The sequence below is a fragment of the Lichenostomus cassidix genome, chromosome 9 (genome assembly GCF_008360975.1).
Source record: "Lichenostomus cassidix isolate B80296 chromosome 9, HeHo_3.0, whole genome shotgun sequence".
Taxonomy (NCBI): Eukaryota; Metazoa; Chordata; class Aves; order Passeriformes; family Meliphagidae; genus Lichenostomus; species Lichenostomus cassidix.
Window position 1 is genome coordinate 5,011,468 of NC_139490.1, and position 15,514 is coordinate 5,026,981.

Consider the following 15,514-nt stretch of genomic DNA (forward strand, 5'->3'; position numbering starts at 1 on the left):
TTTTTGTGAACCTGCTTCTCTGTATTGAAACTCTAGCACTTGTTGCATGTGCAGAACTGAAGTGTTCACAAACTTATCATATGTATTTGGGTATGAATAGCAGGAAAGAGAGAGGCAAAGCCAAAGTTCACCATAGCTGGCTAGTTTTCTACTAACCTCTCCATCAAAGCCCTCACTTTTTGCAGCATGGTAGATTTTAGGCAGTACAAAATTCTACAAATGAATAACTGAGGAAAAAAAATAAAACAAATGCTAAACTGAATAAATGATGAAGTTGGAATATTAGGGAGATGGGGCTATACACAGAGCAAGACAACTGTGTCATACAACCACAGAATGCATGATGTATAAACAATGCCCAGGGATTTCTAAAATGCCCAGGATGGTCTCTGCATTAAAAAATCCAGAGATCTCATGTCTATTTAATGTACTATATCTTTCTGAAAAAAGTTCTTCCATAGCAAGAAGAAAGACCTTCTTGTATCAAATGCCTGGAGAGCATTTTGTGTCATGCCACTCAAATATGAGTTTGAAAAGAAAATTTCATTTTAAAACACTGTTCAATAATCCTCCTCCCATCAGCTGCTGCTTGTCACTACCACAGTATTGTGGTCCAAACCTTGCCAGCACAAGCACTGGAATCAGTAATCAAACTTGGATCTCTGCTGTGTGCTGCAACCAGTAGACCAGGCTTAATTAGATAATTTTTCATTTTTGTTTTCAAAAGACCCAAAGGCAGTGGTGCACATTACCAGCTAATGATCTGCAAATTTGCAGTTTAAAAAATGAAGGTGTTTTCAAATTCTATGAGTGTGAAATGTGTGAAAAGTCAGATATATAAATGCCTTTTTTCCCCAGTCTGGATGCATTCTTGTTTCCATTTAACCCTTCCAGGCCTGCACTTCTATTGCTTACCTGTTTTCAGTAAGTATTGAGCCACTGGAGCAGGCAGCAAAAACAAGAGTGGCAAAAACACTTGTGAGCAGTGAGCACTGGAGATTTTTCCTTTTTATAGCAGTGGTGGATTTGCCTATATTGCTGACCTTCAGGTATACAATATCTAGTGTAGATGCAAGATTTAGCTTCAAATTGCTCAGCAGTTACACAAAGTGTACCTTCCCCAGTCTGGAAACAAGGCTTAGACTTTAAAAAGTAAAATACTTCAATCTCAGTGTCTTGTCTCAGTCTTAATTTTAGTAAGCTAATAGTTTAATTTGGCTATAACAAAAATCAATGACTCTTATGCACTCTTAGTTCCTATTCACTTAAATCCTAAGCATGACTTAAAATATGGAAACACAAATCATTAACCAGCCAAACTACCTCTCAGTAGTTAGTGTTGTATGAAACATCCATAAAGGAGTGCTCACAAATGAATTCTCATCCTCTGCTCCATCATACACACCTTGCCTGGTGCATCAGTCTGTCAATCTTAAACCCTTATTTAGTCCCCAGTGCTGTTTGAGCATCGCTCAGTTTTTAATGTATTCAGCCTCACAGCATCCCTCTGCAATACAGGAATGCTGCCATTCCATTTTTAGAGAGAAAGAATACAGATGCTGAGTTTGAGGAATGCAGACACCATGTCTGTTGCTGAGAGTAGATGTCTCAGAAGTGGGGTCTGCATTGTAGTTGATAGATGCTTCTGCTCTTCCCTCCTCCCTCCCAATTTCTCCTGTGGAAAAGGAGACAGATTAGGAGCAGATGTTGCTGTTTGCTCACAGGCTGTAACTGTGATGATTCTGATAATTTATTCTGGTGCTCTGTCTTGTATGGGCAATTGGACATCATTGACTGAAGGAAGCTCTTGGTCCAAAAGATATTTTAAATCAAAAAAGCCAAAAATCCACTTGAATTTTAAATTGCTAATGATGCTGAATTCATCTGCAAATCTCTTCTTATGCTTAACAGACTGTAGCACCATTTGAGCAAAGGAGCACAATTCAGAATTGAGGATCTCCAGAACCCAGTATCACTCCATTAGTGTTAAAATAGACTGGGTTGCCAAACTTAGCATTTCATCTGCCTTCAGCTGTCATGGCAAGAAAGACGGGGAGCAACACTCCTTCTGTCTGGCACTGGCTGGGAGTTTTCAGACTTGGGAGATCAGCAAACAGCAGAACACATTTGTCTACCCTGCACAGCAACCACATGCTCCAGCCTCAATTATAGCCTTCCATGAGTGCCAGCCAGGCTGGGGAGGCACAGATCTCACCACTTTGGGTGAGTTTGTTGACTGATGCACGTAGGCAAATTCATGGTTCCTGTTCCTCCTGTCACCTATTCACGTTATTTCTCTGATTTCCACTCCAAACTACAGCTTTCAATGTCACTTGCACATTAAATTGTGCTGATTATATTTTCCCTTTACACAAATTGTGTCAAATTTCTGTGGTGATGTTATTAATACTTGAAAACATGCACAATAAAATTCTGACAGACCTTTAATTTAAGTACCTCTTTAGGGCTTCATTTTACTTTCAGCACTGCCAAGCGTTGCTTGTACAGTGAAGAGTCTTTCAGCTTTTGCATTTCTAACCATCACCCTTTAATAATTTAAAGTGACTGCCTACCTGGCTATTGAGGTCCTACTCTAATGGGAATCTGCTCCAGATGTTTACCTGTAAAAGCTTTGGCCTTTTTTATGTTAGGATATACATTCATATAGTCCTCCATCAGGATCTCAAATAATTTTCAGGTAAAGGGAGTTAAGGGTTTGAGAGTGCACAAAATGATCCCCTGGCTTGACAGACAGGAAAACAAACAAAGAGAATTCTCTTTTTCTGAAGCCTGATGGATGTAGGCTGTATTTTAAAATAGAAAACATATCTGAAACGCCTAACAGAAGCTCAATAATTACTTTAATAGTCTCAGGACATCTAGTTTTATGTCTCATTTTAAAAGCATGGCATTAATGGATGTTTACATATTAGCAGTAAGTGCACTAGTTTATTAAATGGTAGTGCATCTCTAAGGCATCAGATGGATTTGAACTGAAAGGTCAAATGCTGTTAAAAGGCTTTAAAATGATTAAGAGCAGCACTGATTGGTATCATGCTCCACTTAAATATTTTTGGCGCAAGCTTGTGGAAGAGTTACACACATATCCATATAGAATTCTATGGAGGGCACACACAGGTTTTGCACTAACCAATCTAAAAGTTTTCCACTGTTCTTGGGCTGTTTCATGGTCAAAACCCAAGATTCACTTAACAATCTGCATCAAGCTGTCACATTTTTTTATGTCATCTAGAAGAGCAATGCTTGTGACATCAGTGCTAAACTAATTATCTTTTTGTGTGAAGTTGTCTCCAGGTAGGCTTTCTTCCTTTCCCATTTTGGTTGCTGCCTGCAAATTATACTTGTTAAGTCATGTGGCCAATTCACAGCAGCTTCAAATGACTGAAGCTATAATTATGTTTTGTTATATGTGACAATTGTGACTGATATTCACAGTCAGACCTGGTTCCCTGTTGTGTGATGTAACAAACACAGAATAAAAGATAGCCCTATTCCTAAATTGTCTGTAACATAATTAAGATGAGGCATAAAAAGCAGATGCAACAAACATTAGAAAGGTACAGACGAGAAGAGATAATAGAAATAATGATAAGAAAGTTAATGTATATGTAGTATAAATAAGGTTATTATCTGCTGTACAATAAGGTCTACTTAGGTGTTTTATGAACTAGCAGTTTAAAGCCAAACAAATCACAGCATTCAAAAATGATCTTCTGTGTGACTGAAAGCAGAACTGAGTTGAATTTGAGAAGGATTTTTAGCAGTGCTATCCTTGAACATGTCTGTGAACAGATGCGTGTGTCTGTTTTTAATTAAAGCAACACTTAATAAAAAGCAACAAAAAGTGCAAAACACAACTAAATTAAAACAGCCTATAAATCCACACTTGGCAGAAATGCCACATTTACACCCCAAGTCTTCAGGTTCAGAATGAGCTACAAACACAAATAACTATTAATCTGCATCCATGAATAATTATTAATCTGCATGAGAAAGTGTAACTATAGTTTCCTGAGCCCAATTCAGCACATGCACAAAAACCTATAACCTACAGCTACAACCTACAGCTTTCATTTTTTCCTTCAACCTGTAGGAAAAAATGAAAGCTGTATCATGGAAGGTCAGGTTTTGAGAAGTATCTGAGTACCAAAAGTATCACTTATTTACTTCATTGAGTTGGACACTTAACTTCAATAATCACTTTCGAAAAGTGGATCTTTCTGCCACTTTTGTACCAATACAGATTTTTCTCCTCACAGAGTGTTATCTTAATTCCTCCTCCAGCTTAGTTTTAAAGGATGAGAGTTTTCATGGAGGAACATTTTAAGGTAGGAATCAATTCTTGATTAAAATCTGATATTTTGCTCTCTTCCTTTGATTGTAGCATTTAATAATCTCCATTGCTAACAGCACATGTACTTAGACAACACTCTCCCAACTGAATATTAGCACCTTTCAAATATTTCTGGCTGTAGACTGCAATTGATACGAAACCTCTGACCAAAATGCAGTGATCTTCCTTCTTCCCATGAAGAGCTCCATAGATTTTGTATTATCCAAGCACAAAGTCCCAGCAGCCTCAGCTGAGCACTGCATAACCTGCCTGCTGTCTCCAGCACTGGATTAGTGCCCAAAACACATGGAGGCTTCATTTGTCTTTTGCAGGAGGGATTCCTCTGAAGACTGATGACTTTGGCAAAGCAGCATGAGGAAAATTCATTCTGCATGTCATTTGCTCTGATGTGGCAGAGGCAGAGCTGAAAACTGGCCTTACTTTATCTATCTGATCTGGAATCTTTACAAGGATATTAGTAGTAGAAAATAACAGTATTTTAGAGGCAGAAATTACTCAAAGAATGACTTCCTTATATATGAGATTTTATTCATGAATATGTGCTTCCTTTCTCAGATAAAGGACACCCATTCTTTTCTAAATATCCCAATATTATTTTCCAGATATACAAGCCAGTGCTACCAACATTTCATTGCTGTTCACGGCTGGTGCTCTGTAATTCTATGTAATTTTAATTAAAGAAGAATTCTGAGACAGTCTCCCCCTGTGTTACCATCAAGCATACAATTAACTGTGTACAATTTCTGCTGGGAACAGTCACACAGTGATTTCAGATTAATAATTTATTATTGCTTCCATATTTGTACCAAAAAAAAAAAAAAAAGGCAGCATAGATTAAGAACATCTACTGAAAACAGTATATAAATTTGAAAAGACTTTTCTCTCAGTGTAAATTTTAAACCTGAGAAGCTCATAACTCCATCCTATGGACAAGGAAGATAAATAATCTCTGTGGCTTTGCACTCTGAAAGCTGCATATTGGAAAGCCCTCACTAAATGCTCCAGCAAGGAGAGCAATACAAGCAATTTCATGCACAACCTTTCACCATCTTTTTGCTCTTGAATAAATGATTGTTCTAGCACTTCCAGTATTGAAGATCCAATTTCTGATCTTGACTGTCCTGGCATTTTCTTCAAATTAGAATCAATATCAAAATAATAGTAGCAGTTGGCTTTCTATAAACAGACACATCTGTGCTGATGTTTTCCAGCAAATTGCAAAAGCAGAGCTTTTAGTGAACTGCCCTCACCTACTCCTCACAGTGCTTCACAAACAATTCCAACAGCTCTGCAGAGAGCTCACTTGAAAGCTTCTTAACTAAGATCCTTCCAAATCAAAGGAATAAACTACACATCTGAGGTTTCTTCAAACTCTGAAGGGAGCAATCAGGGAAGTCACTTGAATACTGTCATAATGACAAAAAAAAATATCTTTGAATCAGAGTATTCAGTACAGTTCCTCGCTGGGAAATTTTCCTGTGCTCTCTTGCTATTGTCTTTCTTGATTCTGAGGGGCTATTATGGCATGATGATGATTTGGGTGATGCAAGAGACTCAGGCACCCAGTAAAGGACAACAAAATGCAATTTAATCAAACGTAAGAGTTTAAATTTACACCTAAGCTGATTTATTTCCTTTCCAACTGAAAACCCCCAACTTTTAAAAACAAATCAGCCCATAGTAACTGTTTGGAATTGGTACTCAGGAACAATTCTCCTCCTGAGGAGTAGAACCCTCCATATATTCAATTTTTTCTTTTTCTGAGTAGATGCATCCATTTGCAAATAGGACTGTTTAGGGGTGGAGGGATACCTCAATCAAAATTCAAAACACTATGACATTATCTAATTTTGTCGTAGAGAATGGCAGAGCTAAGATTTTAAAATTGTTCCCTGCATTTGATGTCACTTTTGAGAATCTTAAAATTTGTTGGAATACAGGGTGGGAATTTATCAGTATTGTTCCAGGTACCTATTTTTTCAAATATTTGGTCCTTTTCCTAATTTAGGAAACTATGAAGTACGCATGCACCTTAACCTTCAGGCTGCCCAAGTTATAAATAATCTTAATTCTAGGTCTAGAATTAAGGTTAAACAGCTTTCAAGTGCTTTTTGAGAACTCAAACTTCAGACACACCCAAAGACAGCTGTTTATACATCCTTTTCACAAATAAGTGGACTGGAAGAAATCAACAATTTCTGTATGAGCAGAAACCTTGTTTATCTTAATGTATTGAATTTCCCTTAGCTAAGTGGACAGAAAGATGGACTGAGTTTTCAGAAGTGTTCAGCTGAAATTAGCTCACATTTATTTTATTAGGCATTAATAAAAGACACCCAATTCAGCAGGATGAGAATCAGAACAATGTCTCACTGCATTTGAGCACGTGTTACCATTTTCAATTCCTTTCTGCTTTGCAGAGTGTTTCAAAAATAGGAGTTTCAGTCATGACCAAACCACAAAGAAACACTTATGCCCACCTGCCCATTTACTTTTGTAAAAGACGTTGCTTGAGAAACACTTCAAGTAAAAAAATAACCTCACTTAAAAAAAAAAAAAAAAAAAAAATTGCATGTATCTTCTTTGGTGCTTTCTTGAGATAAAATGTGTCTTAATATTTTTTCCAGACATTCGGGACAGTGGGGGACCTAAGCCTGTGATGGTGTATATTCACGGAGGGTCCTACATGGAAGGCACTGGAAATTTATATGATGGCAGTGTTCTAGCAAGTTATGGGAATGTGATAGTCATCACAGTCAACTATCGCCTTGGGGTACTTGGTAAGAAGCTTTCAGCTTTCCACTAATCCCTGCTATCTGCAATGCAATTCATATCATGTGTGAGAATGTGCTTAAACAAAAATAAAAAAGCAGAAGAGCAACAAGAAATATTTTAAAATTTTCTTTGTCAAATATAAAGTTTGTATTCTGGGGATGGGATGTAAAGGCATTGCAGGTGTTTTCTGGAAGAGCCTGCTGTCATGCTACATGAAACAGGTATTCCCATTGATGACAGAAGAGTTTCCCTTTTTTAAATATTTTTTTTTTTGTTTCTGTGAATAACACTGATGCTTTAATTCATAGACAGGTAAATTAATTTTATTAAAACTTTTAAGCCATTGAGGGTAGGGTTTTCTATTGGAATGAAAGAGACTAACTTTTGAGTACCCTGATTTTTTCATGCTTTGAAAAAGTGAAGGATGTTATAAAAACATCTTTTTACCTGTTTGTTTTAAGCTTCACTGTGGTTTTGAGAAGTGTTATGGGTGTCATTCAAATACCTCCAGTATTTCTTTTCCAGAGAATGGATTAGAGAATGAAAGAGTTACATTTGATTGTTTCTAATACATTCAATAGAATGTGCTTGTGCTGTTGGTAGAGCTGTGTGATCTCCCTCTGGTACCTTGGATTTACGGAAAAAAATTTATTGGTCCGGTGAAGTCACATGCATGATAAAGTCCAGCAACTCTTGAAACAATATGATTGTTGGGAGGTTTTTTCCTGCATATTCTACCAAAATATTGCATGCTGAAGACAGGAGTTGGATACTGGGATGTTCTGGAGATCAGTACAGCAAATTCAGAATACTTAGATAGGTGTAAGGCTATTCCTTCCCTGTGACATCTGAAGGGGAGTGCCAGACCAAGTGTCATTCACAGCAGACAGTTTGTTCTGAAGACCAGTCAACTTTATTTTCAAATATCTGCTCCTCTGCCTTTGGGGTTTTCATTTTTTGTTCATGGTTGCTCTGTTTCTTGGTGTTTTCTATTTGGTTAGCACAGTCTCCAGATGCATCAGTTCTGCTTTTCTCATCTGGGTAATTGTCTTCCAACAGTTTCATTTTTGCTAAAAATTTGACATCCTAATTTCAGGGGGAGGCAATGGATTTTGACTTAAGATTTTGGCACTTAGCATACTGTGACTGTGTATTATAAGAAAGATCATAACTATTATTGTCTGGATTTTTCTCCTTGGTATTGGAGGTTTCATTTGTGATGTGCCACTTTAAGTAAGGAAGTTCTGGTATTTTGTATGGTTTTTTTTCCTCCTGTTTTGCAATTTACATGGTAACTTCAAATCCTGGACGCATATCAGTGCAGCAGTTAATAATCTGTTGCTTGTGCCTCTAATCAGCATTTCAGTTTGACACCAGTGCCTGTCTTTGATGTCTCAAACAACATTTCTATTTATTATATGCCAGTATAAAAGAAAGTATCCATTATCTGAAAGGGCTGTTTATTTTGGTCTATTATTTAGTCTGATTCCGAAGTCATTAGTAATTGCAGTGTTTAAAAGAGCTAGTTGCTTGAAAGATGAAAATTAACACACCGTTGTTGATGGTAATAGTTTTTCCACTTGTAAATTAACACTGATCCCTGAGGTAACCCACAGCTAACATCTCACTCAGCTTAAGAGGATTTCATTTGTGTTCATGCTTTTGTGATTCTTTGGGCTTTGTGGTCTTTACTGAGTCTCAAGGGTCAAAGAGATAATTTTGTTTTAAGTGGGACCTATTACAGTAAAACCTCTAAAATTCACAGCAGAATCCACTGGTTGGTATGAATATTTGATCTTACTTCCAAACTATCTAAAATAACCCTGTGTCAGCTTTGCAGGGTTTTCTTAGTTAAACCAATGCTATGTAGAAGTCATACATGTCTATTGTGTTTGGTGCAATGCCTATCAGTTGGGTATTAAATAAATAATGTTGATGTGTCATTGAACAGGTAGTGGAGAAACACAGCAGCAATTAGAACAGAAAGTCTGAGCAGTTTAAATTTTCAATTTAAGCAGTTAAATTTTCTCTGCCTTCCCTTGTTTTCTAATCTACAGATACCATCAGAGTAGGACTTTGCATAATCCTAGTAGATATCAGCTTGTAAGTTTGATATTTTAAAACTCTGGTTCCTCCTCATTCCAGCAGAATGTTGCCCTTTGCAGTCACATTAAGATATGGTTTTACAAAAATTAAGTTTTCATAGATTCTCATCTTCCCTTACCTGATCATATCCCACCAGGTGAGAGGTCCAGCTCCACTGCCTGGTGCCTGTGGGACACTTGGATCTCACTTCACCACTGTGTGAAATGCCTGTCCTTACAGGCAAAAGGAATGTTTATGGAATTATTTATCACATGAGAAGGTGTAGGGACAAAGTAAGGTCCATCTTCTCCCCTCCACTTGACCTTTTCTGGTCTGGTTTCTTGTATATCAGTCTTTTGTGGATAAATGTCTTTAAAGAGATGATCTCTGGGAGTCCTCAGAGCTGTGCTGTTGTTTCACCAAGATTCATACTGTGACTTTGCTAAAATAAATAAACTGATAAATCATTATCATTCAATAAATGTTTAGAGCTGCAATAGCAACATTTTCTTACAGACCAATTGTGATGGGACTGGGGATTTATTCTGATATTAGCTTCCTCACAGTACTACCATTAAGTCCACAGTAGACAGCTTTTGATTCAGTTCAGATTATTTTCCTGTTTATTCTGAGTTGAAAGATGCTTTGTTTTATGGACAAATCTGCTTGAGAAGCTGCATTTTGTGGAGATGCAAGATTTGCTTCTAAATAAAACATTAGAAAATGCTTAAAAGTGAAATCCATTTGGTAAAGAGGAAATAATAATAAAAATTAAAGAAGGATGGAGCAAGTGCATTTAAAATAAAAACAAAAATCAAAATGAAAACAAACCAAAACAACAAAAAAACCAAGCAAACAAACCAACAAAAAAAACAAAGCCCTGGTGAATTCCCTGGCTTGATTATGTATTTGAAACAAGTCTGAGAATGAAAGTCTGTTAGAAATTGTCCTCAGATACAGATGATGGAAATGAGAACTGTTTGCCCTGGGAAATTTGGGACTACTGAATAAGAAGCCATTGGAAACAGACTGTTTATGTCTTCTTTAGATTCTTTTTGAATGCAAGTCTTGTGCAAGCAAATTCACCAAGAAGGAATACTGCAGAAGCAATCGAATAGCCTTGAAGGACAGTGCAGATATATTTTTATGGCTCCTTTTTGGGAAAGGACAGATATGAAGACAAGTTTGGATTTTAAGCTCAGGAGATTTAAGATGTCAAATGTTTACTCAATATAAAGCCACCTGGTAAAAAGCAGGAGCATTTAATTTAATTTTCATTAAGAAGATGGAAAAGAATTATAAATGGAGTCTATTCAACATCCAGAAAAGATCATGACAGACAGATTTAATACTGCCAGTGCTGTTTTCTGTATTCTTTCTTTTGAAAGGTTTATTTAGAGAAGGGGAATGCTTTGGGTCACCATTGGCTACTACTGCTTTGAATTTCAAGGGAGAGAAAGGAGAGAGTTTATGCTCACTGGGAATTTGTTTCTTCATTTTATTAATTTATACTCTTTGCTCTTGATTAAGCCACAGGACTTTAATAGAACCTTAATAGAAAGAAAACCCATTTTTATTGAAGCTCACAAACTGAACTGGGGGAAGGAATAATGACTCAGAGGAAAATCTAGGTTGAGCACTGCTTTAAAAATCTGATTTTTTCCCCTTTAAGAGACAGCGGTTGTCCCCACAAAAACAGTGAATTGTCATTCCAAGGGTCTGGGTCAAATGGTGATAATAAATAAAATGGAAAAATTGTCTGTAATTTGTATTTTCTGTTACTCATTCTGGATAACATCTGCATTGGGAAGGCAAACATTCTGAACTTTAAGACCAAAATTCCTGTTGAAATGGAAGCACACCCATGAGTGAGATTGTCTTCATTAAATCTTCTTTAATTCTATGAAATTTTCCCTTTTGAGAAGGATATGGGAACCATTACTGTCCTTTAGTCTTGCATGTATACTGTCACCCAATAGCTGGAGAATATTGACTACTGGGATTATTGAATAGCAAACACTTATCCAGGTGTTCCACCACTTCAACTTTTTTTTTTTTTTTGTTTTTGCCAGTTGGTACTTTTAATGCTGCAAGTAAAGTCACTGCAGCAGACTGAAAGCTGTGATGACATTATTCAGTACATTATTTCTCAGATAACTGCACTGAAATCAATGGGGCTCTTCAGTGCAGGGCATCCCCTTGTGACAGAGCCTGGTTGCCTGTAATTTGAAGTGATGTGATGAGGAGCAAGAGTCCTGGAAAGGTTTGTGCTCCTCTTGCAGAGAACTGCTTCTCAGAAGAGCTGTTCTTAGAAGTCTGTTGTGTTTTCCAGCCCAAACCTCCATTTTTTGGTGGTGTGTTGTGTGAGCCAGCTGTGCTTTCATGCCAAATAAAATACAGAATAGAGACAGGAAACAGAACAAAGCAAAAAATCCTGTCACCAAAGCCCTTTCTTAACTTTGTTTAGTGACTGTTGGAGCTTTATGGATGATGTAGTGACAGGGGATGAGTCTTATTAAGCTGTAAAATGGTTTGTTGCTGTGTCTGGATACATTAGGAAAATACCTTAGGTTTTGCTGCTCTGCACAATGATGCCAACCTGCAATCTCTTCTTGGCCAGAGAGGCACATGGAATATAAGGACACAGCCCTGCAGTCTGTGCCAAGCCCAGAATTCCTGCCCTCATCCATCCTGCTCTCTGCAAACAGTTGCACATCCCCAACAGGCTGGAAAAATAAAGCCCAACCTTTCCTTGATGAGTGAGTTTATGTGCATCAGTGCTGTGGTAATTCCACAGTGTAGCCCAGTGAACCTTTTCATGGGATGAAGAATTATCAGTCGACCATTGACAGGTCACAGAGATGAGAATATGTTATAATGAAAACTACTTCAGAACAACTTGGAAGTTCCTGCCTGTTTCAGGAGTCAAATTCCACTGGGATTGACTAGAAGGTACTGTGTGGTTTTGTTTTTAATATTTTTCTCTTTTAAAATAAGATAACATGCCATAGTTTCTCCCATTGCTTTCAAATTGGATCTAATTTTTCACTGTTAATATAATTTGTCAAACTGATTTATCCTAATTTTGGGAATTATTTACTTTGTATTGATTCCATCACATTGTTTAGATGGGGTGTTTTTACTGCCTCACTCTTCTCTTTATTTTGACAGCACGGTAGTACTACTGAAAATATTAAACAGAGGATGTCTTTAAAATATGATTCAAAATAATGTATAAAATTTACATGTAACACTTTCAAAAATTGCTTCATATCAGGTTAAAAACCTTTGTTCAACTTCACAAAGACATTATGGTGAACTAGTGTTCTGTTTCACTTAACTATTTTTGCAAATATAACTTATTATGTTCTTATTCTGCAACCTGGAGAGTTGTCTCTCCTTCTGAAAAGAAGCCTTTTCACTTCAGTAAAAGTAAGAATCTCATGGCATAGTGGCTATTCAGTGAAAGTAACAGTGCAATAAGAAGGTTTATGTTAGTTGGATATCAAAGGAGATAAAAAATGTACAAAGACTCTTTTCCCCACATTGCTTAGACTGTGGGGTTTTCTTTTATAGTTCACAATTTAATATCCAGTAAAAATGGGAAAATGTTTGATCATTAGCTTTGGTGACAAGCACATCCATTATCTTTTTATGAAACCTTAAAGGTACTGTCAGGAGATGGCATTTTATTCCAGCTTTGCTGCACCTCTAAAGGGTCTCTGATGAGCCTTTTCTCTATTATCCATTTCCTAACATGTTTGAATAAAAGTGATAGACGAGCAGAAGATTATATATTATTGCCTAATTAAAAGTACATTACATGGAAAGTAAAGATGGAAAATTAATAGCAAAACACATCAAAATGTGCAGTCAAAAATCATTCAAAGTTTCTGAAATGGCAGAACATGCAGAGAATGTTCATCTATAAATACTTTCAGGGACCCCTGGTAGCTTCCTAACAGTTTTCCTTCAGAAATTAATGAAATTTTAATATTTTAGGATCACACAGGAGAGAAGGTGTCCAGAAGGTCTGATCTGATCCCACCTCAGCCTGGGGCATCACAGAGCCTTGGTGTGAAGCCTCCAAATGAATTTGATTCTAGATAAATCGAAGGAGTTAAGATAGAAAGAGTACTGCACTTATCTATTCCCCCTGGTGCTGTACTTCACAAGGCCTGATTTACACACACTTGGAATTCTAAAAATGCATCAGACAATTCTTATTGAATCCAGCAGGTAACCTCAGGGCAGCCCAGCCTGCAGGAGGCACAAGCACAGCTCATCCAGATTGGCAGTGTCCTCATTTCACAGGTCCATGGACACAATTAGCATTCAAATCTCAGTCATACTGTAATTAATGGTATTTTAGCGCCTTGTTTGTTTGGTTTTTTTGTGAGCTACTCCCAGCCAAAGGGAGGGGAGGTGGGGTTTGCAGTGGAGCAGAGGAAGCAGGATTTCCACATTTGAGTCTGTAGCCCCAAAATGACCAAATGGACTTGTGGTAAACAAGGGGTTATTGGCAAGAGATGTTTAAAGGGTCAACTGAAGAGCACAGCAGGCAAAATGTTTGTGAAATGGGAACCCTGAATATATAGTGCACTCTTAAAATGATCCATTTCTTTTCTATTTGTGCTTTTTCTAGCACAGCCAATTGACATGATCAGCCAGCTCGGAGAGATGCATACACACACCAGCTTCTCTATTTTTTAGGGCACAAAGACATCATTTTATTTGCCATTGAATAGGTTTCTATCTTGGTAAAGGTACATTTTAAATAACATGTTTATTCTGATGTTTTTCACTAGACTTCTTTTTTGGTAAACAGAAAAATAACAAATAACAAACTCTAAAACTATTCATTTTGGCATAAGAGCAGTTTGTGTCATTTCTGTCAAGAAAAATTGCTTTTTTGGAAAGATAAATTTCCTTCATCAATATTTAATCATATAATAAAAGTATCCCAGTTTTTCTAAATAGCAGATTTATCTATGAGAGCATAATAAACCTCAGCATGATAATATTTGCAAAAGAGGAATGAAAAAGGGCTCACTGAAGACAAGTTATAAATACCTTACTGCCTCAGAAAAAAAAAAAAAATCAAAATCTTTGACCCTATTATCCTACATGAGGTTATTTAGCTATGTCTAGCTACCTTCATTTTGCTCTAAGTAATATCTGACCAAATTACTTTTGCACCACCACTGATCCCCATGCAAAACCTTGAATTTACTGTATTCTCAATGTTTCAGCTGTACAACAGTACCTGTATTTTACATTATTCTCTGTCCTAAGCCTTTGGTTTTCTTGTGATGGGAGACTTTTTGATGAGCCAGATTTGGCCCCATCGTTAGAAGCAAACAGAATTTAGGCTGCTCAGCCTCTGCCAGGATGCCAAACTTCCCAGGAAAGGATCTTTCTCCCTGTAAGCCAAGAGATGGGGATAAATCAGGATTTTTGTGCAATTTGTATTTCACTGCAGAGCATTCCCACACAGAAATAATCCTCTGAGTTCCCAATATTCTGTTTTTCAACCCAAGCAGGAAGACATTAAGAAATACTCTGCAGCTCAGCATCCCAGTCAGACCTGTGCCCAGCCTGGGTGGGTTGGGAACTCTGCACTCCTCAGTTTTATGCAGCTGTAATTCATGCCCAGAAAAAAAAGGTGAATGAAAAATTCCTTCAGCATTTATGATAGAAGCAGCAGGACAGGTAGATGGAATATTTCTAAATTCCCAGTTCACGACATTTAATTACATATATTAAAATAGTTTCCTGAAGCTTAAATTAAGCACTTCTGTATACTGTGGGGCTTTGGAAGCAATAGATAACTTGACAGGGATTTCCATTGCAAATATTGCTCTCATTTTTCACACATTTCAATTGCATAAAATCCCTCATTTTATGGGTTTTTTCGTGTGCAAATTAGTTTACATGCATGGATACTAGCTCAAATATTATTCTGATACTTCCTTGATGTAGTACCTCATGATATTTTTGACTCAGTTGAACAAGATCTGTATTTTAAGGTTGTAACAACACTTTTTAATGGTTAAAAAGAGTAATGTGAACAATAGATCTGCAGGAACAAAACTCTCTTGGCAGCAGTACTGGCAAGAATGAGTCCTAAATTTTGTCTTTTATTTAATGTGTGATCCATGTGTAAATGCCTGCCTTAGCCAACCTAGAAAATACTACAGTAAAAATGTTGCAATCTGCATTACCTTCAAATGGAGAATATGTGTAAGACTCCATTGTTTGATACACTGATTTCTTATA

At 37.0% G+C, this 15,514-nt stretch overlaps 1 protein-coding gene across 8 annotated transcripts in view; it reads left to right on the forward strand.

Annotated features, from left to right (window-relative positions):
- Window positions 1-15,514, forward strand: part of NLGN1 (neuroligin 1) — a 366,576-nt gene that overhangs the window by 176,358 nt on the left and 174,704 nt on the right. For all 8 annotated transcript variants that reach the window (XM_085069048.1, XM_085069047.1, XM_085069049.1 and 5 more), the window contains one exon: window positions 7,003-7,155. In XM_085069048.1, the coding sequence (XP_084925174.1) occupies window positions 7,003-7,155 (153 nt within the window). The remainder of the gene's footprint in view (window positions 1-7,002; window positions 7,156-15,514) is intronic.